Source organism: Cryptotermes secundus, unplaced genomic scaffold (genome assembly GCF_002891405.2).
Source record: "Cryptotermes secundus unplaced genomic scaffold, Csec_1.0 scaffold55, whole genome shotgun sequence".
NCBI classification, from domain to species: domain Eukaryota; kingdom Metazoa; phylum Arthropoda; class Insecta; order Blattodea; family Kalotermitidae; genus Cryptotermes; species Cryptotermes secundus.
Window position 1 is genome coordinate 525923 of NW_019740654.1, and position 26691 is coordinate 552613.

General features: G+C 36.2%; 3 protein-coding genes across 7 annotated transcripts in view; 2 read left to right on the plus strand and 1 right to left on the minus strand.

Moving 5' to 3' along the window:
* The first annotated feature begins 218 nt into the window (after positions 1–218).
* On the plus strand, positions 219–10793 carry LOC111872327 (zinc finger protein ZPR1). Of its 2 annotated transcripts, none has more exons than XM_023866080.2 (8): positions 219–518; positions 1871–2123; positions 2562–2719; positions 5561–5855; positions 6357–6517; positions 8131–8394; positions 9572–9774; positions 10115–10793. In XM_023866080.2, the coding sequence occupies exons 1-7, from the start codon at positions 402–404 to the stop codon at positions 9695–9697; spliced, it is 1374 nt and encodes a 457-aa protein (XP_023721848.1). In that variant the 5' UTR covers positions 219–401; the 3' UTR covers positions 9698–9774; positions 10115–10793. The 2 variants fall into 2 exon arrangements, with proteins under 2 accessions (XP_023721848.1, XP_023721849.1); XM_023866081.2 differs by having other exon boundaries at positions 481–565.
* Positions 10660–26691, minus strand: part of LOC111872329 (dynein light chain 1, axonemal) — a 63700-nt gene continuing 47668 nt past the window's right edge. Inside the window, exons 1-5 of one of the 2 annotated variants that reach the window (XM_023866082.2) lie at positions 16183–16301; positions 14586–14734; positions 14088–14199; positions 11474–11654; positions 10660–11110 (exon numbers count right to left, since the gene is read on the minus strand). In XM_023866082.2, the coding sequence (XP_023721850.1) occupies positions 10995–11110; positions 11474–11654; positions 14088–14199; positions 14586–14734; positions 16183–16185 (561 nt within the window). In that variant the 5' untranslated portion in view covers positions 16186–16301 and the 3' untranslated portion in view covers positions 10660–10994. Of the gene's footprint in view, positions 11111–11473; positions 11655–14087; positions 14200–14585; positions 14735–16182; positions 16302–26691 lie in introns of those variants that run through there. The other variant, XM_033754642.1, reaches the window with a different exon arrangement.
* Positions 16555–26691, plus strand: part of LOC111872326 (serine/threonine-protein phosphatase 2A 56 kDa regulatory subunit delta isoform) — a 130019-nt gene continuing 119882 nt past the window's right edge. For all 3 annotated transcript variants that reach the window (XM_023866074.2, XM_023866075.2, XM_023866078.2), the window contains exons 1-2: positions 16555–16674; positions 16948–17016. In XM_023866074.2, the coding sequence (XP_023721842.1) occupies positions 16648–16674; positions 16948–17016 (96 nt within the window). In that variant the 5' untranslated portion in view covers positions 16555–16647. The remainder of the gene's footprint in view (positions 16675–16947; positions 17017–26691) is intronic.

Here is a 26691-nt window from a genome sequence, read left to right on the forward strand (position 1 = left end):
AGACGCATATGAGAAGACGGAAAACTCCTTATATTTAAGGCCTTCGACCGAGCAAATGTAAATTTATCAGTAATAATTATTATAAAGTTGGTAATGTTGCTTGGGTTATTTACTCAAATATAGGTTTGTTAGCTGATGAATTACTTCCCTCGTACGCCCACTGAGACGAAGATTAGGTTTCTTCCGTTATTACTTACTCGATTGTAAGAACGGAAGTGGGCGACAGTAAACGGATATTCTTGACGAATGTGGCAAGTAGAGATCCGTGATCTTCCATGCAAGTATTGATCTGTGATGCCAAGAGAATGACTCATGGGATTTATCTGTGAGCCGTGAAAAAAAATGCGGTTTTGTCCGTAAGTTTTCTAATGTAACCTTCAAGTCAACTACGGAGAGGAAAAATGGAAAGTATGAAGAAAGTTGGAAATCCATCACCAGTTTTCAGAGCCTTGACGGCAGATGATCCAGAACCAGAAATAAGTGAAATTGAAAGTCTATGTATGGATTGTGGTGAAAATGTAAATAAGTGAGGTTAAGGATGTTTATGTAATTGTAATCTTCTATGGTAGGGTATGAAAAGCAGCAATAGTATAAGAAATGATTTATACTTCTAGTGTCTAGGTTAAGTGTGAGGAAGTCTAGGAAACTGAAATGCAGCTACTCAAGAACTTCCCAGGTTCATTACCGTGTTCACAAGAGCCCTCCACTGGACACAATCCTGAGCCAGTTGAATGCAACCCATACCATCCCGTCCTATCACTCCAAGATCCATTTTAATATTATCCACCCACCTACGTCTTGATCTTCCTAGTGGTCCCTTTCCTTCTGGCTTTCCCACCAATATCATATATGCATTCCTCTTCTCCCCCATTCATGCTACTTGCCCTCCCTATGTCACCCTCCTTGTCTTGATCATACTTGGAGAATAGTACAAGTTATGAAGCTCCTCATTATGAAGTTTTTTTCCAACATCCTATTACTTCATCACTCTTTATCCAAATATTTTTCTCAGCACCCTGTTCTCAAATACCCTCAGTCTGCATTCCTCCCTTAACGTCAGAGACAAAGTTTCACACCCATACCGAACCACAGGCAAAATTATAGTTTTGTATGTTCTAAGTTTTATATTTTTAGACATCAGATAAGCAGACAAAATGTTCTGGACTGAGTGTTAGTGAACATTACCTGAGTTAAGTCTTCTGTTAATTTCCTCCTGAATCAGGTTTTGATTTGCTATCATTGTTCCCAAATATCTGAACTGTACCACATTTTCAAAACAACTGTTACCTAGCTTTATGTCATGATTTTGCCCTGCATTTTGGTGATGAGACAGCAACATATACTTAGTTTTTTCTGTGTTTACTTCTAGACCAACCTCTTTACTAGCATCGTTTGAGGTTTGTGTGTTTTTCTTTATTGTCTCAATATTATCACCCAGTAAATTCACATCATCAGCATAGACCAGCAGTTGATGTGTCCCGTGTAATTTCAGTGCCACCTGGTGTCCTTGTACCTTCCTATTGGCATATTCTAAAGCAGAGTTGAAATGGAGTGACAGTAGAATATCTTGTTTTAGACAAATCTGGATAGGAAAATTATCAGACGAATATTTACCTATATGGAATTTGCCATACGTTTTGTTTAAACACATTTTAATCAGCCTAACCAGTTTCATTGGTACCCCAAACTTTACCAAATATTGTACAATACTTCCCTCATAACTGAATCATAGGCTTTCTTAAAGTCTACGAATAGCTGATGTACTGTCTCATTGTACTCCCCTTTTTTTTGTGGTATAATATTGAGAATACTAATGTACTTTCTGGGCTTGCAATTGCATACTATTTTTATTATTGATATTTCCTTTCAGGGTATTACAAGACTGTTGCTTACAAAAATACCATTTTATAAAGAAGTTGTGTTGATGTCATTTGAATGTGAGCATTGTGGTTTCAAAAACAATGAAATCCAATCAGGAGGAAAAATTGAAGAGAGAGGAGTTCGCATAACATTAAATGTTCAAACAGAACGTGATTTAAACAGACAGGTAATAAAATCTGACTATACATCTGTGAAAATTGTGGAACTGGATTTTGAAATTCCTGCACAATCTCAAAAAGGGGGTAAGTAGTTGAATAAGTACCATATTTTATTTATTATAGGTTCTGGTGGCACAATTAAATAAATAGAAAATAAATAAAAAATATAAATAAATAAGTTNATATAGTTGTGAACTGAAATGAGGCTGAGAGCTCTTTCTAATGGGCCCAACTGAGTAGGTTTATCCTTCCCTATCTGCCTGAAGATGGGGACAGATCCAGTCTCCGAAACATCGTGGTCTTTTGTCTTTTACATACCAGACGATGGATGAAGTCCAAAATAAGCCAAAAGAAGTACAATCAAACTCATGTTGATATAATTTTTTTTTTTTAATTTAGAATAACCTGTTAAATGTTTGCCTGATCTTTGGTAAAGCTTCCTTGGAAGACTCTGTACAATTTTAATTTATAAGTTCCTAAGTTTCAGATGTGGAATATTTCTGAAAATTTGACATCTTCCAGAGATTACAACAGTTGAGGGGATAATAGATCGTGCTGCAGCTGGTCTTAAGCAGGATCAACCAGTAAGAAGAGCACAGGACCCAACTGCAGCTTCACTGATTGAGGAATTCCTGACCAAATTACAGAATTTAAAGTCTGTTAAAAATCCATTTACAATGGTATATTGGTGTTTCAGTTAATCTAATCAGTTCAGCATCACAAATTAACAGTACTTATTAAACAAAGAGGAGCTGGGATAACTCAGTCAATAGAGCAGCTAGGCTATGGGCTGGATTACACAGCATCCAGACTGGCGCAGGGGCCATCCACCCTCACCTTCAATGGGTACTCCGGGTTCTTTACCTGTGGATAAAGTGGGCTGGACATAAGTGTGACCAGTCACCTTTATGTAGAGCCAAGATTAAGGATATATTGAGCTAAACTTCCACTCCACCATACGTTGTCTGGCAACTGCATGATTTTCTGTGACATTCTTTGGTTGTGAGTGACAGGAACAGTTCATTAATTGAATCATTACCAGATTCTTAAATATTAAGATATATTGAAGTTATCAGAAAGTTCCCAGACTAGATCAAGAGAGAAATGCTACGTTGTCTGGCAACTGCATGATTTTCTGTGACATTCTTTGGTTGTGAGTGACAGGAACAGTTCATTAATTGAATCATTACCAGATTCTTAAATATTAAGATATATTGAAGTTATCAGAAAGTTCCCAGACTAGATCAAGAGAGAAATGCTGGCTTAACTTACCCAATTTTTGCTGCCATCTCCTTCAAAATAGTCTCTTTCAGAACACATACAGTGATCCTGTCATTTTTTTCCATGCTTCGAAAGCACCATGGAAATCATTTTCCTTAATGCTGCCGAGTACCGCTTGGGATTCAATTTGGATGTCAGACACTGTTTCAAAATGTCATCCCTTCAGTATCATTTTCAATTTGGGAAACAAAGCAAAATCACATGGGGCTAAGTCCAGTGAGTAGGGAGGATGGGAAACGATGACCATATTGTTAGTCACAAACATGGCAGACTGATGCAATAGGCTTCTGAAAGTGTGACCTTGGCCTCCCCTCTCATATTCTTTCACAGAGGCAGTTAGAAGAACAACAGTCTGGGAACTTCTGATTGTAGTCTCATGAATTCAGAATGAGGTACTTTATAATTTGAAGTAATTTTTGTAGAGCTTTGGCATTTGCCTTTAGAGTCTAAACAATGTGGAAGTTAATGGACAAGGGGAAGAGGTGTGAACTTCTGTGTTGTAATGGGACTTGCCCTATTAAAGGTCACAGTTCATTGAAACTGATACCATTGTAGATGTATACTGTGATATGTCTGCTGAAAGCCAGAGTAGTTTAATCAGTAGGGATGCTGTTGCGAGGCAATAGCTCTGTAAACGCATTTCCATGGCTACTAGTCACATGGCGCAGCCACACTTGTATGCAACAGAGCAGAATGTCACGTCCATGTCTTCCATGACATCATGCAACAATAGAAGAATTGTGGGAAGGGGTGTTTTCTGTTGAGGTCCATGTGATGGCTATATCTGGAGAATTGAAACACAAGCCAGTCAGTCTAGAGAGAGTCTGCAGACAGGCAGACCAGTCTGAGCCCAAGGCTATTGTGAGACAGTTGCTTCTGGTGGAGGAGCCCGTGTTGTTGTAAGGTGTTGTGTAGCAACACCAATTTAGTTGTGAGATAGACTCTAGCCAAGTGTGGACTGGAGCCATGGAACGTGGAGGCTGAGGGAGCTATGGTGTTCAAAGCCATTATCAGACAGTTGGTCAAGACACATCAGACCAAGAAGACTTACTGCATGCCGTAGTGAATTGCTGAGACTGTGAATTAATGATAGTGCTATAGTTACTTGTAGTTTTGATTTCTAAGTGTTCAATAAGTTGGTCACAGTAACCACTGTGAATGAATTGTCTTTGCTTGCTCAGATGCTGGAATTGTAGGTTCCAGTCCCACTCAAGGCATGACATGGATGTTTGGTGTGTGTATATGTTTATTCTGTGTTTATGTTTCCTGTGTGTATGTAGAGGTCTTGCAATGAGCCAATCGCTCATCCAAGGAGTCCTACCATCTGTGAAAAATGATTATGGAACTGAATAAGAGGCCAGGGCCCTGATGGCTGGAAGACCCATTGAAAAATAAATTGTTCAGTAAGCGCAGTAACCACTCCAAACCCTGTCTGTAGTCACTCAAAGTCATGACAATACAGTAATTATGAAAAGATACAAATTTTATTCATGAGTGAGCTAGGATTCTAAGTCAGTAAAGTGGCTGCAATTGATTGGATATCTGAAGTCCATTCCCTGGTAAGGGCAAGAATTATTCTTTTTATAAAATGTCAAGACTGCGTTTGGGGCCCATAGAAAACTGTTTCAAACAGTTCTTCTTTTGTTGCGTGATGTCACTTTTGGAGCGGATTGCATAGAAAACACTATTTCCAGCGTTTCTTCCATTGTTGTAAGGCACGTTGTTACTGATGGCTCTGGTATTGTTTCATGTTTATGAAGCTGTTTCCTAACAGTGGCTGTTTATACTGGTTCCACAATTCCTTATTTAAACATATCTGCCACAATGTTATATAGGATTTGAGGTCCATACAGCAGTGGTTATGAGGAGTTCTATCTTCTGGGATGTAACGCCATGTAGTCCATTAAAAGTCTCTTCAGGGCTCTACCTGCTTCATGCCCCGTGCTGGTTTCTTGCTTGACTTATTCATTGATTCAGAAGATGGAGGCAACATGTTCCTTTGAAACATCAGTTGATTTTTGGTAGACTACACAGTGTAATATCACAGAAGTTAGAACTTATGTCTTGTCTCATTCAGTGCTACACAACTTCAGCAGCTGGTGCATGTTGTAAAACAACTGGAAAAGCAAACAAGCTGTTGAAGAGTGTAAATGAGTGGTACCTAATTGAATACTCTTTAATGGAAAATGTGTTGTGTTCTTGCTTGTACATTTATAGATGTATTTATGCTTGTTGAACAGGTATTTGAAGATATCAGTGGAAAATTTTTCGTAGAGAATCCTTATGCTCCACAAAAGGATCCTAGAACTGAAGTGGTAAGATTTGTTCGTAACACTGATCAGGACCATATTTTAGGAATTTATTCATCCAGCAAAGTTGGTGTTGAGCCTGAGATTATGAAGACAAACTCAGGACTATTAAGAAAGATTAATGAAAATGATTTTACATTGGAAGATCTTCATGGTGAAGTATTACAGTTCCCAACCCCTTGCCCAAACTGTGGAATAGAATGCCAAACGAATATGAAGCTTACAAGTATCCTTTATTTTCAGCAAAATTGAAACTTGAAGACTGTTTAATTAATAAATATGAGAGTATTTTTATGATATTACACTCAGTAAACCTCTCCATTGTAGATCACATAAATTCAGATATTGCACGATACAGTTAATTGTGAATAACAACTTCTATCAGAAGTGCAGGAATGTACAGGAAAGTGGATAAATTGAAAGTTACTGGGCAGATAGAGGCTGAAGTAATTTTCTCAATTAATGGCGGAATTTGATGTAGGAAATTATACTTTGACAGTAAACAAAATAAAGGAAAGCTTGCCAATTTATATTATTGCCAAATTAAGATTACCCTTATACCCATATAATCCAGACTAGCAGGATTTTGCTGTATAGTTTTGTACTGTGAGTAAAAGCATAAAGAATTTGACACTCTTGGTTAAACAACTTACCAGCAAGTTCACTGTGAACATGAACAGTATTCAGTATTGATTAAAAGAGTATTTTCTTAAATTGTATAAATCAGATGTTCCTCATTTCAAAGAAGTGGTTATCATGGCAACAAACTGTGATGCATGTGGTCATCGAAGCAATGAAGTAAAGTCAGGTTGCGGAATTGAAGAGAAAGGAAGGCGCATCGAAGTGAAAGTTAGAAGTAGAGAAGATTTCAGTCGAGATGTTCTGAAGGTGAGAGCATTTATTTTAATGTCTGGCATGTTACTGACTACTAGTTCTATTAACCATTAATGATCAGTATCATACATAGGGCATTTCATTCTTTTGTATTTTGGGCAGTGCATGCTTCAAATGGTTACTGTAGGTATTTCATATTTGCCTTGTATGATGAAAAGACCAAGTACTTCAAATGCTGCTTGCATTTAGGATTGCTGTTGTTTTGGATGTGCTGAAATGGGTTGCTGATCATGAAGGCTGTAATGTGTGTTTTGACAGGTTCTTTTTTAACTGACTGGAAGATCCCATTTCAGTAATTATTTTAGAAAGTTCTGACTAAAAGCCTACCACTTTTATTCACATGTTTTCCTATGATGTCCTATTTAGAAGATATAGAGTAGGAAATATAGGTATGGTAAGGTAAAAAAGGTACTGTACTGTACTTAACTAATTAAGCACTAATTACTCGTAACATAGGTATGGACAGTATATATATATATATATATATGATTATGTAGTATCCTGTATATGGCAAATTTTTCTGCTAAAGATGTCAAGAGGAAAATAAAGATGCAGGCATGATAATTATATGTCAGCATAAATTTTACCATAATCTCTCAAGACAACTTTGTTGTTGGAAAACGATAGTTTTGTTGTAATAAGTTAAGAATTCTCTGATATCTCATAACATTTGAAAATTAAGTACTTGAGAATCATTGTACTGGTACTGAAAGGTCTATCAACTGGTGGCAGCTGGCCATAGTTAGCCTGCTAGCTGGTTTTGTGCAACCTGCAAGAGTATCTTTCCACAAGGTATGTCAACATTTTCTTCCCCTTTGAAAAAGATGGTCAGTTTTGATAAAGAAAGAGTTCTACCTTTTTGGATCTAATGCCATGTACTTCATTATATATCATGGTGTTATATCCCTGAGATAGAACTCTTTATAGCCACTGCTGTGAGAACCTCAAATCCTACATTGACAAAAAGACTTTACAAAAGATTCTTACTCAGTATTCCATGTAATTTTTCAATTTATTTCATTCAAGATATAGTAAATAGCTTAGAAAAATATGGAAATTTGCCGACAAGTGGCGGTCACTCGGTCAGTACAGTTCACTTGCGTACTACAAGCCATGGAGTCAGTCAGTCAGTATGCTTCCATGATCATATGCGACATTGATACAATCTAGCAAATCTGCAGTGACTGATTTTTAAGCATGGTCGACATGGTAACATTTAATTGACTTACATGTTTTTTAACTTCATGGGTCAAATTCCTACTCAGTTCCTTCATAGATCTGATTATTGCCGTGCAGGTATCTGTACTGGTATACTAGAAAGAACAATTTCCCATAATTTGGCTGTGGGTAGGTATCTGAGTTACAATGCAGGTGCTCAGTGATTTGAAGTTGGACATTCATGTTATAGGTGATCAAAGTGTGTGATCTATCAAAACTGTTGTTCCAGTGTCAAATTCAGGGTATTCATGAGCTGTTTAATGCCAGTTAACAGCGAGGTGTCTGTGTTAACGTACCTAGTATCATATCTGCAATACACATGGAGATGTTGAGAACACATCCTACAGGCATAGTAAGAAAACTACATGTTGCTCATAATTTGTTTTTAGTCTGAGACATGCTCCCTGGAGGTTCCAGAGCTGGATCTGTCTGTTGGGCCATATGCTGTGGGAGGTCGCTTTACTACTGTGGAGGGTCTTCTGGTGGCTATGAAAGAACAAGTGACATCACAGGGAGCAGTGTTCATAGACAGTGCCGATGATGAGACAAAGAACAGAATCTCAAAATTTGTAGCAGAATTGGATGCAGTGCTGGAAGGGAATCGAGAAATTACACTTGTGCTGGATGATCCTGCAGGAAACAGTTATGTGCAGGTAATTGTCTAATATGCTGCAATTTGCAGTTACAGAGCGATATAAAAGACACAACTCAGACAGAATTATTATTTTACTAACATAAGTCAGAAGAATACCGCATTACTTTGAATATAAGACACCCTCCAATTTAAGATGCATCCATTTTTAAATGAGGGTTTTCAAAAAAATAGGAAGATGCATTTATTTCAGAGAGTTTATTTAGAACATGTCTTTTAAAATAACAAAATACTTGGAACACATTTGAAGTGAAAAGTAATGGAAAATACATCAGAATGAAATGGAAATATAAATTTTCACTATATGCATCTTTTTTATATAATCAGAAAGTTTGTGTAATGATCCTTCATTCACACTTTCATTTTCTGAAGATGATGCAGCCTCACCACCTTGTTCACTGTTGTCCCAAAGAATGTCATCTTGCATTCCATCTTCCACATTAGACAAACAGCAGCTGACAAACGATTTTGGAACAATATTGACTGGCACTTTATTCCAAGATTTTGATATCCACTCCGCTATTATTGACGCTGATGTTCTTTTTATTTTGTCACTAGATGTCAATATATGATTGTCTTCATTCAGCCAGGCATAGGGTTTATGGACAAGATGCTTGAATGGTTGTAATTGACTTGTCATGCAACTAGGAATTGTCATTAGGTCAGTGTTTTTGTTTCTTAATCTGTTTCTGATTCTACCAGAGAGGTGGCCACGAAGTTCATCCATTGCAAACATACATGTGCCTCGCTTACCGTATACTTTCTACCAGCTGTACGATTACCTGTCTTTTCAGCACACAGAATCATTTTTATTTTGAATGTGGCATCATATGAAAAACACTTTTCCATGGGTAAAAGCTGATAGAAAACAGAACACACCTGAATGATAAGAATGTCAGACAATGATTGAACTGAAAGTTAAGGATTGACTCACAGTTAAAGATGGGGGGGAGATGTGGCCTGATGACTACAGATGTGTTTATGTTAGGTTCTTTCCAGGATTCCTTGTGGACAGTCTGCAAACTGGTGAATAATTCCTCAAATTTAGGATGCACCTCAATTTTTCAATGGGAAAAAATATGAAAAAATGTGCGTCTTATATTCAAAATAATACGGTATATCAGTACTTAGAGGGGGCAAGCTGCTGATGTTTGACAGTGAATATTTTTTGCTTTCAGAGTTTCACTCATCCTGCACCAGATTCAGGAATAACTATTACAGACTATGAGAGGACATATGCACATAATGAGGAGCTAGGCTTGAATGCCATGAATGTAGACAACTATGAAAAAAATGATAACTAAATGTGCTGGAAATAGAAGGTTGCAAAATTATTCTGCAGTCATTATGTAAAAGTCCTGCCGAAATTGTTGGAGGATGTGTAAGTAACGGATGCCTCAGTAACTTTTTTAAAGAAGTAGATGATCTAGGCACCACTTCAAAGAATGTATCGTTATACAGTGCAATGAATCAATAAATGTATTGTCTCTTTATAGCTTTTAAATAAAGGCTCTACAGTGATATATTTGCATCTGCATTACTTATATCATTGCATTTTCCATTCATTTATTATTTTTTTGTGCTACATTTTGCTTCACTAATCTAGATGACCCCCCCCCCCAGATTAGCGAATGTTTGTCTCACAGTGAATAGAAAGCATACAGATATGAGTTTTGACACTTTGGGAGAATATGTTGAATGATTCAGTGATTTCTTTGCAGGTTTGAAGTGATTGCAACTGATAATTACAAATAGCAAGACCAAGCATACACAAAACTTTATACAGATGTTAAACTTAGATGCCTAGAAACTGAAACTTCCAATGAAGATTCATTTTGATGACAAACAGAAAAACTCTCTTTGCAGTTGTTATGGATCATGTGGAAGAATATCAAGAGTAACTTAGAAGTTATTTTTATGGATGAAGTGATATTCTATATTAATGATGATGTTGCTGGTATTCTCTACTAGATTGGAACGCTTTTATGAATTATGTGATTTATTTTAAATATATTAAGAAAATTTAACAATATTGCAGAATTAATAAAGACCAAGATCAGTACATTGTGTGTTGTGTATTATTGTTCAGATTAACATTTCATATCTGTTTCTTTATTCTAGTAATATAAATATGTATAATAAGTTATTTTGGAGTTGCAGTTAGGTGTGTTTAGTAGCTTGTTAGAGTTCTCTTTGCTCACGTTGCAAGGATAGTCGGTTCGCTTTTTATCCAGGGTGATCAGTTCTAATTGAAAGTACTTCATTGTATGATCAGGCATTTTGAACAAATGTTGCACAGTCAGAATTTGCTGAATATATCTGTAAGGTGCTTTGTTTCAGAACCACATGTATAGATTTATAAACAAGTACAGAAATAAATATTCTCATCTTTAAAATGTCCTTAAGTCATACCATATCTGTTTAAATGGGTGATAAATTTATTGCTACATTATGACGTAAAAGTACACTTCATTGAACAGTGATGCTGATGATTGAAAAATGTACTTGAATTCCTGATTATTCCTTATTTCCATTCAGATCTATATTCTGTCCTAAGCCTCTAAAGATAACTGTTATTTTGGACTAGTATAGTTTGTATAATCATTCTTGAACTTCTCTAATAACAGGTTCTCCATCCAGTTTCATCAGATTTGGAAGTCGTTTACATGCTTCAGCCTTCCATGTAGCTTCATCAAGGCTATCATATAGTGGATTTCCTGTACAATGGAGAAATTGCTACATACATTTCATGTAAAACTTTGGTTTTAGTTCAATATTTCAAAGGATGTAAATAATGCATCAGCTGGATGGAACAGAGCTAAAAAAATCACCTTGAGTTTCACATATTTCAAGCATCACATTTTGAGAGTGCGAAAATGTGAGTATCATATTTTTATTGGTTAATCAAGAGCAAGAAAGGAATGAGAAAAATATTGATTGCATGCTGACAAAGTGCTATTTTAGAGTGACTGTAGCTGGTCAACAAGATAAGAAGCATATGGTGTCCTTGTGGAAAGGGATTTTTCTGGTAATGAATGATGCAGAGTCACCATTGAATTGAAATAAAATGATTTACAAACCTACAAAAAGGAGATCTTCTAGGCTTGGCATATCTTGCAGCTTATTAAATTCCATCCAATCTTTAACAAGATTATTTGACATATAAAGTACCTTTAGTTTCTTTAGAACACCAATACCTTTTAATTTTTCAATTAGATTATATGAAATCCACAGTTCTTCCAATGTATCACCTACTCCTTCCTGAAAACAAAAGAAATTATTTATGACTGAGTATTGCTGAAAATAGAATTCTGACAGTATATAACTCAGAGAATGCTTGTGGTGGTGCTGAAAATTATTGTACTATAAGCATTCTATAATGCTACGTTTGGAGCATCGCTTTGTATGGGGCTGAAACTTGGACACTTAGGGCAGTAGATCAGAAACACCTGGAAAGCTTCGAAATGTGGTGTTGGAGAAGGATGGAGAAGATCAGTTGGACCGATTATGTGAGAAATGAAGAAGTGTTATTTAGAGTCAGTGAGCAGAGGAATATCCTACATGAAATAAGAAAACGGAAGGCTAATTGGATTGGTCATATCTTACGCGGTAACTGCCTTCTAAAAGAAGTTATTGAAGGAAAGATAGAGGGGCGGATAGAAGTGACCAGAAGACAAGGAAGAAGAAGTAAGAAGATGCTGGATGACCTTGGGGACAGAAGAGGATATTTTCATTTGAAGGAGAAAGCTCTAGATCGCATCAAGTGGAGGAACTATTTTGGAAGAGACTGTGGACCTGTCGTCTTGACAGATTACAGATGAATGAATGAAGCATTCTGAGAGATAATGCTTGCTGCTTAAAGCAAACAAAAGTAACATGTATAAGCTGTCCTTGAGCTTAATTAATTAAGCACCATGCCATGAAGACATGGAGAGGTGGAGGTATAGCTCCAGGTATTCTTAATCTTAAAACATAGAGGGAGGTAAGCAAATGGCTTCACACCCCACCTGCTATGTCCTCTGGGAAATACCCCAGGTGCTTGCTGGATAGGAGGCTGGGTGGGTTCAAGAACCAATCTGGATGCATTAGAGAGGATAAAAAGCTCATGCTTCTGCCAGGACTCAAATGCCAGTTCCCTGACCACCCAGCTTATAGCCTGTCCTTATACCAACTGAGCTATCCTATCTCCTGAAGGAAACAGTCATTTCAAATAACCAGTCCATTTAATGGTAAATTTATAAGTATTATGGTAATTAAGGTCTTCAGCACCATTTTATTTTGGAAGTCTCCTGTATTGAATATGGGGGGCACGCGTTAGCATAGTTGGTTGAGGAGCTATGCTACAAGCCAGAAGGTCGTGGGTTCAAGTCTCGATGAGGTCATTGGATTTTTTTTCAATTGACCTAATCCTTCCAGCTGCACTATGGCCCTGGGGTTGACTCACCCTCTAACAGAAATGAGTACCAGGAATTAATTAAATAATTTTCCTGGAGAGTAAAGCGTGGCCGGCGCGTAAGGCTGATAACCTTACCGCCATTTTTGAGCCAATTCTCTAGATAATGTGGGACCCTCAACGTCTCACAACCCTATGGCCCTTCACGGCCTGGTACAGGGATAGCTTTACTTTTACTTTTTTCTTTACCTGTATTGCGTATGCAGACTGGTTATCCATAAGGATACTGTGATTTCCCTCAGTTCTAAGTCTAAGGTGGGCGTTACTTTAAAAGAGAATACACTCCCCCTATATTAAAATTGATCCTTTCATTCATAATTATCTTGAATCTTTATAATCCAGAAATAGAGGATTTGATATAATGCAGTACTGCAGGGCTGAAAAATGAAAAATGCAATGCTCAACATGCCAGACCACATGCATGTGCTGTTACAATAATGCGATGCATGCCAGTAAACATTAATGTCTATTTGACTTGGTTCATTCTGGTCCATCACACTTTTAATAGTATAAAAGATTATTAATGCTGTCCAGTGTTATTGATAAATGTTGTGTTTTTTAATCTTTAATCCTTTACATGTTTTCGTCAGAGCGACCATCTTCAGAAGGACATTATCAATACATATGGAAACTACTATTACAATGTCATATATATAAAATATTATATCCTTTAACAGTTACTAAGATATGCATGTATTTGTTAAATTATTATAATTAGTCTATTTACAAAGCATTGTTTAAAGAACTTTTTGTTAAAATCTTGAACAAAATAGCATGGCCTGAACTACTGGATAACGACACTAGAGAGTCTTATTCTTCAAACAAGGTACCATGACATGGAATATATTCGTCTTCCTTTAAAAAGAAGAAGTATAGAGACAAGAATCAAATTGGTTCTAGATTTTAACAAGAAAGAGTACTTTGTAAATAGACTAATTATAATAATTTATATATGTTTTAACAAATTCATGCATATCTAAGTAATTGTTAAAGGATATAATATTCTATATCTATGACATTGTAATAGTAATTTCTGTATGTATTGATGATGTTCTTCTGAAATGGTCGCTTCAGCTGAAACAGGTAAAGGATGAAAGATTAAAAAGAAAATTATCAGTTACACCGGACAGCATTACTAATCTGTTATATTAACGTCTGTATCCATGCAGAAACCTATTACTCTGCTCTTGAACCTCAATGTAGATAAAGCTTATCAGTAGGAATGACAAAACTATAGTTACCAGACCAGAGAAATTTTTTATGTAGTTTCTCCCCAGTGACAAGATTTTGAGGTTCTTCAAGCTATTAATACCAGCTATCTTTTCAATCATGTTAGTTGACAGTGATAATTTCCTACAATGAAGACCAAATATAATTACATAAAAATGTATTTAATGAATACATATTATGAGGGATGTCCAGAACATGGCTACAAAAATTTGGCATCAAAACATTTTATTAGAATGCGATAAAACTACATAAATACTTCACATATTCATTTAAATATGACAGTGATTAACCAATGTTCCTTCTCAGAAAGCACAGTATCAAACAAAATTGTATGAACATAAAGCAGATTACTTTCTATTAAAACACTAATTTCTGGTCTCTTTCTGTTAAAAATAACTTCATATTGGTTTTTACTTAATGTTCTTGAGAACAAGGAACATTTCTAGTAGACAGGTTTGTGTTTAATTGAGATTCTGGTTTTAGACAGATGCTACTGTGTTCTAACTTACTCGCACTTGACTAACACTGCTAAAGAATTATCCATTTTTTCAATAGGTGGCCACTGGAAACACAGCTGAACCTCGGTGGCTTCTGATGCGCTAATTTCATTTTTTTCCTCCCATCTCCTTAGTGCATCTTTTACTGTTGTGGCCTTGGACTGAAATGTAGAGACATAAATGAATGTCTTAAGCATTTTTCAGAATTTCTGTATAATTTTATACTGTTTAGAAAATAAGACTATCTCATACAGAGGATTTATTGATGTATTGAGTTGTGCACAATATGTGTTAATCATCTTCTGCATATAGGGTCAGTGATAGGCTTTCATTTGCAGTCTATGGAATGGCACCATCTGCATTCCAGATCACAGAGCCTTCAGTGACAGTTTTTGTTTTGAAGATGACAGCTCTTTGAGTGGCACATTCTGTGGTATACAAAGAATTTAAAAGAAAACAGCATCATAGTATATCCTTACCATGATATTTCTTTACTTTCCTTTACATCTGTAGAAATGATAGTGGTAGTGAGTTGTTTTCATCTGTGAGTTGCCATGTTGTGGTAGATATGACAGTGCAATGAAGAACTCTATTTGCTTTACATTTAACCGTCTATTTGAAGGATTTTGTAAAAATTAATGAAAAATAAGCAAGTATGCCAATTCAGGTCCTTCAACAGACAGCAGAAGTTCATTCATCTAAGCGAGTCCCAAAAAAGCTCAGGTATACTTACGTAAATTTAGAAAATTGCATCTAGAACCATTTAAAAATGTAAAAATAGAAATCTTTGTTTTCTGTATTACAAAACATGCTTGCTTGAGAACAATAAGCAGATTACAGATTACCTCCACTGAAGGCACGTATGAAAACTCTTGTTGGCAAAGTGCATCAGAAACTTCCCAAGATAGGAACAATAAAACTAAAATCATACATTAGTCAGTTAGCAGATTATAATTTAAGGGGCATTCTATTTTGTTTTCAAATTCTATTTGTTGACCACTTCAACAGTTTTGCTGAAAATGAACACCACTGAGCAAAACTGTATGTGATGAAATCATGGTTGCACAAAGACTTTACAAAATCCTGAACAAATTACTCCATACGTACGACCTCAATCAAGTTCCCTCTCATATTTTTTGTGTGTAGTCACAAAGTTTACAACAAAGGGGTACATTATGCCTCTTGGGGATCCTGATATTTCTGTTTATGGCTTATACTAAACTCATCTTGACCTAGTAGTCTTATTGTTCCTTTTTCCCACAATCATTTTCTGTGAAACTATTATGTTAAATAGTTTGTGTTCCCTGATCATTAACTATTACTAACAGAAGAGACACTTCCATGCAAATTATTGTCTATTTGGGTGTGGCGCCAAGTAGTTTATTAGATAGATACCAGGGTTTTAGAGAAATTTACTGCCACCGTCTTCGCCCTTGTACCCTGACGACAGAGGCAGTATATTCCTTCGAAACATTATGTCTGCTAAACTATAGTGTCACATCTTAGAATGTAGTAATCATAGTGCCCGCCATAGGAATCTCAGATACCTCCATGTAACATTTCACATGTTACAGGTAATATATACAATATGCTAATATGTATTTCCTACCATGATATGAGCCGTCTGTAATGACTATCACAAATTAAATAGCCTTTTCGTCTTGTATTACACATTGTTTATTACATGTTACCATGGTAACGGGTATGTATGAAAATTCCTCAGGTATTCCAGAGATTTAAGAACTCGGAGCATGGAACAAACTTCTGGAAAATAATTTTCCTGAGTCTCGCAAGATGTACTGCCACGAAACATAAAATGAAAACGACAGTTTGCCTTCAGTGTCGTATAAACCAGAATGTGTGTCAAAAGCTGACAATTCAATGTCAGATTCAAGAATTATACCTGTGTAGGATGAGTGAATATTTCTAAGGCATTTCTGCTCCATTTTTATTAAAAGTTAACTCAAAATCATGACCTCTTAGATATAGCCACGTGATCTAAATCAACCAATGGTGGTGTACTGTAAGATTGTAAGTGGTGGTGTTGTGTCTTCATGCTATAAAACATTGAAAAATGCCAAACAAACCAAAGAAGGAAAAGGTACGTAATATTTTTTTGTAAGTAGAATAATTTGTGGAATCACAAAAATGCGTTAGATGTTGGTACGATGTGGTAAGCGTGAACGTAGAACGCGAATACGATGTGGGAGAATGAGGGTGTAACATTTGACGCCGTGTCGTGTTTGGCTTCAATAGTAAGTAGCCTTTTGTGCTTCCTACCTTGTTTATTAAAAATAACAAAATATGAAAAATTATTATGACCTTATATTTGGTGAAAAATACATTTATCCCAATGGTTTTACTTTAATTGCAGGAACCAGCAAAAAACAAGATTGGAAATGGGAGGAATGGTGGAAGAGAAAACTTCGGTAGTAATGATGAGGTAAGATATAGGATCAGTGTTGTATTTATTGAAACTAGTAATGTTAATATTAAAACATGAAATAATTGGCCAGCACAAATCACAGTTTAAATTCTTTTATCGCCGAAATATGATTGTGCATAATGTCTGTCTGTCGTAAAAATTAACCTGTAACTTAACCTAACTTTGTCATGTTTTGGGAGTTAACCTTTACAGCAGGCCTCTTCAGCCTACAACTCTTGGCCGAATCAGACTCCAAAGTTACATTTTATTCGGAATTAACCTGTAACTTAATGTAACTTTGTTATGTTTTAGGGGCTAGCCTTTATAGCAGTCCTGAACATCTGACAGCTCTTGGCCACATCAAACTCTGAAGTTACATTGTATTCGAAATTACAGAGTTTTTTTGACGTTGTTCATCATCTTATGTTCAAAAAGAACAGTATATTTCAGAAACTGGATCTGTTTCCAACCTCAGGTTAAAGGGTTTGAAGGCACCTTCTGAGTTGGGCCCATTAGATAGAAGTAGTCTCAATCATCGGTCCAGTGACTGAGACTGACCGTATCTAACAGAACCACTGAATAGGTGGCCCCCAACCTCTTCATCTGAGGTTGGAAGCAGATCCACATTCTGAATAGTTGTATGTTAGATGATGGACAAAATGTAGAAAGTGAGTAATCCGCAAGTGTAAATCACTACTGATGAAACCCTATAGAATTGGCTTATATTTCAATGATGCACATGAGAATATCTAGTGAGTTCCCTGGCACCTGTTTGAGTATTCAGATTGTGTAATAATTCCAAGATGAAAGTAAAAGAATAAATATTAGTATTGAAAAGGAGATGTGTAAAATTCTATGGACATTTCACATATTTTTGCCTGTGTTTGGAATCAGAATTAAGTGTTTGGTACATGGAAATTAAATATATGCATGTCAGTTCTGAAAGAAAATTGTCATTTATGAAATTTATCTCATTCTGTGAGCCTTATCAGCCTGTAGGGATAGAATTTTTCAAAATTTTGTCAGTAATTTGATTCACAATGGTAGCTTGAAAAGATAATTAGATCATCAGATCATGAATGGAAGTTTTCTCAGTGATATATTATTTATTTATTTATTTATTTATTTTGTCTCTATAGATCATTGTTACATGATATAGGACAAGTCAGTTACTGTCCGTTGGCTGATTATATTAATAGAATAAAGTTACAGTACTTATAATTGTTTACAATAGATTACAGTAGATTACATTAGTTAATAGTTTGTATAGTGCGAGGTGGAATCCATATTAGGTCCCCTTGGCACATCATCTTCCATATGTTGTATTGTACCTGTACCGGCGTTAATGCTTATGGAGAATTTGATGGAATGAGGATTGGCAGGGGAAACCGAAGTACTCGGGGGGGGGGGGGGGAACCTGCCCCAGCACCACTTTGTCCATCACAAATCCCACTTGACTAGACCGCAGCGGTGGGAAGCCAGCGACTAATTGTTTAAGCTATGGCGCGGCCTTTGAGATAATATTGGTGAATTTGGTGATAGCATTGGTATGACGTTTACTGTATACTCTACACTGCAACATCTCATTACATCTGTTCTCCCTTCTTGGTATCTGCAATCTCTCCAGAGTAGCCCATTCAGGTACACATCCGACTGTGTTATCTTGGTTGCTGGAAAAAAGAAAGGAAACTGCGCAGTAGGGATTCCCAAAACCGATTATTCATGAATTATGTGATTATAATTAGTGTTTGTCTCACAAGAGGGAAACTCATCCACTTTATAAAAACAATGATCGAGTACGTAAGTTTTCAAAGCATTTTTGAACTTATATAGTACAGGTATTTCTTTAATATATCGTGGCAGATGATTTAACAGTCAAAGTCCTACATTGTTAAAGTTGTTCTCGCATAGACTTGTATTACATGGGACAGTGTGCAAGTCGTCTTTTTTTCCTTGTGTTGTATGAGTGTAATCCTGAGTTGGTTGTGAAATCATTTGAATTGGATTTTATGTATATTAGAGTTTTGTATATGTACAAAGATGATAGAGGTAATTATGTAATGATTTGAAAATTTGTTTACAACTAGTTGATTTTGGGACCTGGGTCATAGCTCTTATAGCTCTCTTCTGTAATTTAAAGATCAATTTTGCATTTACCGAGTTTGCCCAGAATATCAGTCGATATGATAACAAAGATTGGAAATGAGCATAATGTAACGTGCGAACAATCTCTAGTCCAGTCACTCTTCTAGCTACCCCTATGCCAAAACATACTTTACATAAGTTGTTCGCTAGCTTTTGCGTATGCACAGTCCATCTTAGATGCTTATCTAGCCAGACTCCCAGAAATTTTGAGTGATCTGTGTAGTTGAGAACAGTGTCATAAATCTTTATTGGAGGGCATTCAAGTTGTAGTTTTTGAGGATGATGAAAGGCTATTGCTATTGTTTTCTCTTTATTAATAGTTAACTGATTCATCTCAAACCACTCTGTGATTTTAGTTATTGTTTCATTCGTTTTCCTTTGAATTTCGTTAGCGCTATTTCCTGCTATAAATATGCTAGTATCATCGGCAAAGAACGTAGGTTCCCATGTTCTGTGCTGGCCTCCAGGTCGTTTATGTATAACAGAAACAACACTGGTCCCAGAACGGAACCTTGTGGGACGCCATAGCTGATGGGTCTTTTTCGGGATAGGTAATTAATGTTTCTATTAGTTTTTTTGTATCTGTATGTAATTTCTACCTTTTGTTCTCTGTTTTCTAAGTATGTTTGGAACCACCTTAGTGTAACCCCTCGTATTCCCATTCTTTCCATCTTACTTAGCAATATATCATGATCTACTAGGTCAAACGCTTTTTATAAATCCAAAAATATCCCTATACTCGTTTCTTTTTCATCTATTGCTTTGAAAACCCTTTTTGTAAATTCTGTGATTGCTGTATGTGTTGATAATCCTTTGCAGAATCCATGTTGTGTATTGTTGATTATGCTGTACTTATTCATGAACAATGAAAGTCTTTTGTGCATAATTTTTTCGATTATTTTAGAAAAACCCGAAATTAATGACACTGGCCTGTAGTTCCCTACATCTGCAGTACAACCTTTTTTATATAAGGGTTTCACTTTTGCTATTTTTAGTTGGTCGGGGAAATAAACAGATGAAAATGACAGATTTATAATGTATGTTAGAGCATTTACTAGTTGAGGACATTTTTTTAATAATGAACTCTGGAATATCGTCAGTGCCCATTGATTTTTTGTTACCTAGTGTTTTAATTATGTCTACCACCTCCCTTTCAGTGGTTTGGGTTAAGAACATGCTATTATTGAGCTCAGTGTATGTAAAATTGAGAAATAATTGTGGCACATGAATTGATATTGTGTTAATGGTATCGGGAAAGTTATTTTTAATGCTGTTTAGTTATGCTGTTCTGTCACACAAGTGCTGACTTCAGTGATGAATTTATAATTTGTGAGTAGAGCATGTCTTTCCAGTAGGTTTCACATCCATTCTCTACAGTTTTTGATGTGCGTAATACAAAATGTGAGCCGTTGAAGATTATAATGTAATGCCACTGCACATTGGTTAATGCGCAGTATTAATTATGAAACTTATTACACTTTCTTCAATAATGGCTCTACAGTTGTACGCATTTTCTCATAGGATTGCTGCAGTATCAAATTAGATGTACACATCTCTTTCTTTGTGGTATTAATAGAATTTTCCAGTCTTTTATAAATTTTAAGCTTGTGGGGGTTATTCTGTGTTATGTTGTAAGCCAAATGTGAAGGATGTGAGCTTTGAGAGTCAGGTTGCCATAAGCAGATTTTACGTTTATGTCTTTACTGCAGAAAATTGCATAATATAATAATTTTTATAACTTGTTCTCTTCAAATATTAGGGTGTTCAAAGCAAGGAAGAAGAGATGCTTGGAGCATGTGGCACATATGGGAGAGATGAAAAATGAATACAAAAATTTTAGCTGGAGAACATGAAGGGAAGATATCACATGGGAAATCTGGGCATAGATCAGAGGATAATATTAGAATGGATCTTCAAGAAAGAGGGTTTCAAGATGTGGGCTGGACTCATCTGACTCAGGATACAATCCAGTAGCAGGCTCTTGTGAACATGGCAATTGATCTTCAGGTTCCAGAAAGACAGGGAATTTCTTCGTTAACTGAGTGAAAAATATTAGCTTTTCAAGAAGGCCATTACTAAATTATGTTGGAATTCCTTTGCTGTTGATGGAGATCATTATTGCCAGTACACTGTTTAGAGTGAGCTATTTATAAAATTGCCATCAAGTGTACCAGATTCTTTAATTATTAAATAATCATACGGCCAACATGATCTAGAGGGCAACCAGAACTAAAGGAAACTTCACATAATGTATTTAAATATTTGGCTATTTAAAATTACTAGTGTGATGGAGGCCAGTGATGGATGGAGGTAGATGCTTTTTGTATTATTTTGTCAGTTTAATGCCAAAGGTGGTATGATGGACTCTTAATAGTCTTTGAAGTGTCTGTATATATAACAAAGTATTAATGACCTGTGAGTTGAGGTTTATATAATCAGTTATAGTATTAAAGATTATATAAGCTTCTCGTGTTTAGGCCGCGCCATAGCTTAAGCTGTTAGTCTCTGGCTTCCCACCGCGGCAGTCTGGGTTCGATCCCTTGTCTAGTCAAGTGGGATTTGTGGTGGACAAAGTGGCGCTGGGGTAGGTTTTCTCCAAGTACTTCTGTTTCCCCTGCCAATCTTTATTGTACCAATTACTCCACAATCACCCTCACCTATCGTCTGGGGCTGGTACAGTAGGCTGGAAGTGGCCGCAGTACGAGGGACTTAGTCCCACCCTAGTAGCAATAAAAAAAAAGCTTCTCCTGTTATATATATTAAGGATTAAGTGTCTTGGATGCAGTTTCTCTTTACTGACTTTATATGAGTGGAAGTGTTGTGAGTGGCTAGGTATCAGCTGTGTATTGGCTTGTGTGTGATAATAATGTTGCAAGGGGCAAATTTTTCCCTCTTTGTATTGGTTAGTGCTGTTTCAAAGAGGTTATTGGTTTTTCCTTCCAGTTTTTATTCCTGTATTAATTGTTTATATCTGTTTTTTATATATATATATATTGTAACGTGTTTCGTTACTGAATACGCCGCAGAGATCGTTAATTGGTTGATGGTAATTTTATACTTATCGTTTTCTGCTGTCAGGCATTAAATGATTTTGGGAAATTGTCTAGTATTAAAGATTTCTGTCTTGTGGGATACACTGCCATGTAGCTTGTTGAAAGTCTACAGATTTTTTGAAGAACATGGCACCTCCATCTTCAGGGTCGAAGAGTAAGACACAAAAGAAACCAGTATGAACATCAGCTAACTTTCAGTGGACTACACAGTGTAATATACCAGAAGATATAATCATCTTTATAATCAACACTGTGAAAAGCTCAAATCTGTTCTCCATTAATAATTTCTAAACTTCATACATACTAAAACAAAAGTATTCTAATGACAGATACTGTAAATTTAGTGACTGTTAATTCCCATAAGGTACACTAATGTGAAGGTCCTTGCTCAGTTCAATCCCACATAAAATTGTGCCACCATGTTGCCTAAAAATTTTATAAATCCATTTCTGCAAATGCAATGAAGTTCAGTCTCATTTCTCTTTATATGTTGATTTGTGAATAATATTGAGTCTGTGTTCGTGTGGAAATGAGATGTATGAATTTTGAGTAATTTTTGTAGTAGTCCTCTTAGGGTGGAAATATACCCTAGGAAAACAGAAGTAATTATTATTATTTAATTGCAAATGGGTTTTCACCTGGTGGCAGTGGTACTACAATAAGACAACAGACAAATAACACACACAGACAGATAACACATAATAACTGTTGTAAACTGTTTCAGATGACAGGGTTGAACTGTTTACTGCAATTTACCTCATTCAGAATTTTTATGAGATCATGTTTTTGCTACATTGTAGCTACAGTATGGTGATCACATGTTTAGCATTTTCAGTTTGTTATGGTCAGATGTTTCACAAACTACTTGCCTTGTTTGTGTTGCGTTCAGTAAAAATAAATAAAGCAAATTAAATTAAACAGCCCAATTTGGCAGTGAATTCATATTTGTTGGAGGATCATAAAATTACTCCAAAATGTGAAGGAAAAAAAAACGTATTTTTTAGTTTGCTTGTAGAACTGCAGATGGATTTTGTAAAATTGTGTAACTATGTCAAAGTAACATTCAGGCAAAAGAAAAGTGAGTGGAAGTGTATCATGGCTTATGCTCCTAACACTTATGTCTTTGACTCCTTGTCTGCTCTCATTTGTTTAAGGTGAAAGTAGGAATCCACATTTTTATTTGCGAGTAGCCAGTGGGTAGGATTTCCATCTTACTGCTGATGATAGGATGATGGTGATAAAGATGCTGATGATGAGTAGCAGGGATCTGTGGCTGAATGTAAAGCGTAAAACGTGTCGAGGGTTGTAGTATTCCATACATGTGCACATTATCTTGACTTTGTTACCTTGTATTTCCAAGGAAAAAAGGAATTTTATGTAATCCGGTACTATGAAACTGGTTGCCAGATTTTAAACCAGACTGATTGTATTAGTACTGGAAAAATGTGATGCTGAGGCAGCTGGCCTACATGTAATGCCTGACCAATGAAGAACAAAGTTTGAGGGAAGGGGCTAATGTGTGAAATATTTGCAGTGACTGTGAGATGTCTCAGATTTGAGAGTGAAGATATTTGCACTGGATCTGGCTGGTCCTGAATATGAATCTCCCATGTGAAGGTCAGTGTCTTATTGCTAGACTTGAAAAATGGCCGACTTCATGTTCCTTATGCTCCTATGGATGGTACCACTGTTGTTTCTTCAGGTTCTGATGTTGCATTTACAATGCTTCTTAGGTGATGTTGGGATAACCAAGAAGAAGCACTTAGAATAGGAGGGGGAGGAGTACAAAGATAATATTAGGATGCAACAGGTTCAGATCTCCTTCCCACAACTAAGTACTACCAAATGAAAGGAAATAATTTCAGTAACAAAATATAATAACAGCACAAAAAGATTAACAAATGAGAAACATGCTTGAAGAGCATTCCCTCAAACAGTGGCAAAATAAAAGAACAAGGGAGATAGCAGCGTAAAAGAATAATACAGAATTACAATAACATGTCAGCAAGTATGACAGCAGAATAAGTAATTCACATTATGCAACCAAGGTGGTTGACAGACCAGTTAAACAGAATGACAGGTTTTACAAACCTAGAGCAAGGGGAGACTTCATATGGGAGCTAATACAACAAAATACATAGCTGCTGTTCTAAACGAAATGTGTTGATCAGCACAGAGGGGAACAGGCAGAAACCTCCAGTCATAACAAGGCAGGTTTGCATGAAGTATGAATTACTCTATGACTGGTTTCGCACAACACAATACATACTTTAGAGAACGTACATATAAGTCACAGCAAAATGGATAAGCTAATACAGACACAGCATATATCTCATGAGGAAAAACCCTCAAGCTTTACCCATGCTATACCAGTATTGTAAGATACAAAAATGCACAATGGTGTGGTTAGTGGATACAGCCACCAAGGCCTATCCCACAAAGAAATACAAAAACAAAATAATTTTCTGTGTATGGGAGTTAAAGCTTACCTTAAAATAGACACACATGATGAAGGCCCTTTTGCCACCAGAAGAACTCCAAACTTAATTTAAGCATGCTGCAGGAATCAGCAGACTCCAAACTACAGTTAGTCAATGCTTTTGGCCACCAGAAACCAGTGTCTTAACCTACCCCTTAATTGTCTCTTTCTAATGGGCCTTGACAGGATAGGTTTCTTCCACCCCTCCCCTGAGGATGGAAACAGATTCAGTTTCTGAAACATTGTGTTCTTCTATGTTCTTTGGAAGGCTGAGTGGTGGACAGAGTTCATAACCCCAGTAATCCTGAGTGTTATACATCATCAGAACCCTTAAGAATTTACTAGCAGAATTACATTAAAAACACTGCATCCTTGCACGTGGCATGGGAACCCATTTAATATGTGTATGTGTGATTTGTCAGAAGATAAAAATTACGATACAAGGAGCACGTTTTACAGCTGATTTCAGCCGAGAAGTCTTAGAATAAATAAAATTCTGAGTAGGCTACGAAGTGTAGAATTATGCAGAGGTCATGCTGCCCTCGGTATGATGCAGTGTGCAAATTACTCTATTCAGTGGACTATTTTGAATCTGGAGATGAAATAACAAATATATGCCACCCAACATTAATTACTGTTGTCACATGTGAAGAACTTGTTGATGAGTGGTCTACCCTTCATCTTCACAGTTTGGTAGGTTGTAATAAGGCTTCAAGTTGTAATCCAGTACGTAAAAAGAAAGCTTACATGAACGTGATTGTGTTGCATTATTACATTTTATAGAAAATTGCCGTTCTAAGGTTCAGGATGCAACAGAGGAGTATCACTGATCTATTGACCAACTAATAGTTCATTTAATTGTTATTATATATGCATCAACTCAGATCTCCATTTTTTTAATTTTATAAACCATAAAAAGTTTTTGGAAATTCTGCAGCATGGAATTTTTTGCCTCCAGCCATGGGAAAGATCCTTGAGATGCTGTGGATGGCTTAGTAAAATGACAGGCAGCACGTGATGTGACTGAATGTGCACCGTTGTAGTCAAACAGTTGTAACTGAGCTGGGCATTGAAAAATCAAGTTAAAATTTACACTGTGCAGAGGGGAAATAGTGACTGCTGTCTCCTGAAATTTTCTCTTGCTTGTCCTTAACCCAGCAGATGTTATATAACTGGAAATTTTATGCTTTTATTCGGGAGTAAGTTTAACAAGTATACTTTTATTACACTATGAAAAGCTCAAATTATAACAAAAGCTTAATGTATCATTTGATAGCTTGTTACATGAGTTCCACATGATTTCAGTTCCATCCTGGTATCTCCGTTACTTTTGAAAATACACTACTTTGAATAATTTAATACTTTCATGACTCATGTGGAAACAGCCATCATAACATGAAATTCGGCATTCTCTGTCTTCAAAAGAATCAAGTTTTAAGACAAAATACTTAATTCTACTTATATCATACTAACCTATGGTTTTATAAAGTTTCATTCAAATAGAAAATTCAGGTGCCACAGACTTTTGGTGTAATCCGTTAATTTTTCAGAATTCCTGCTATGAGTGATTTGTGTTTTTGTGTCTGTATGTTATAATTCCTAAATTACTGATCAGATTTAGATGAGATTTGGTAGTGGTCAACTATCAACACAATTGCCAAGCAAATTTAATTTTCAGTTATATTCCACCTATTTTATTTTGGTTTAGAAAACCGAGATTAACGGCCGTGAGGATCCGTTGCACTGACCATGCGACACCCTCTCTCCGCTGAAGTTGGCATTAACTTCGCCGACAAGCGGCGGTCGCTCGGTCGGTATAGTTCGCTTGCGGACTAAAAACCATGGAGTTTGTTTTTTTGTTTGTTTGTTCTAGTGCTTCGAAACATATTGCGTTTCATTTGTTAAATGAACGGTCTAAAGACATGCATTGTTACTTTTAATCAAGTCCATTGCCATTTATATTCACTGTTGAGATAGTTTTCTATATTTAAAACAATACTGCCATTTTCTTGATGC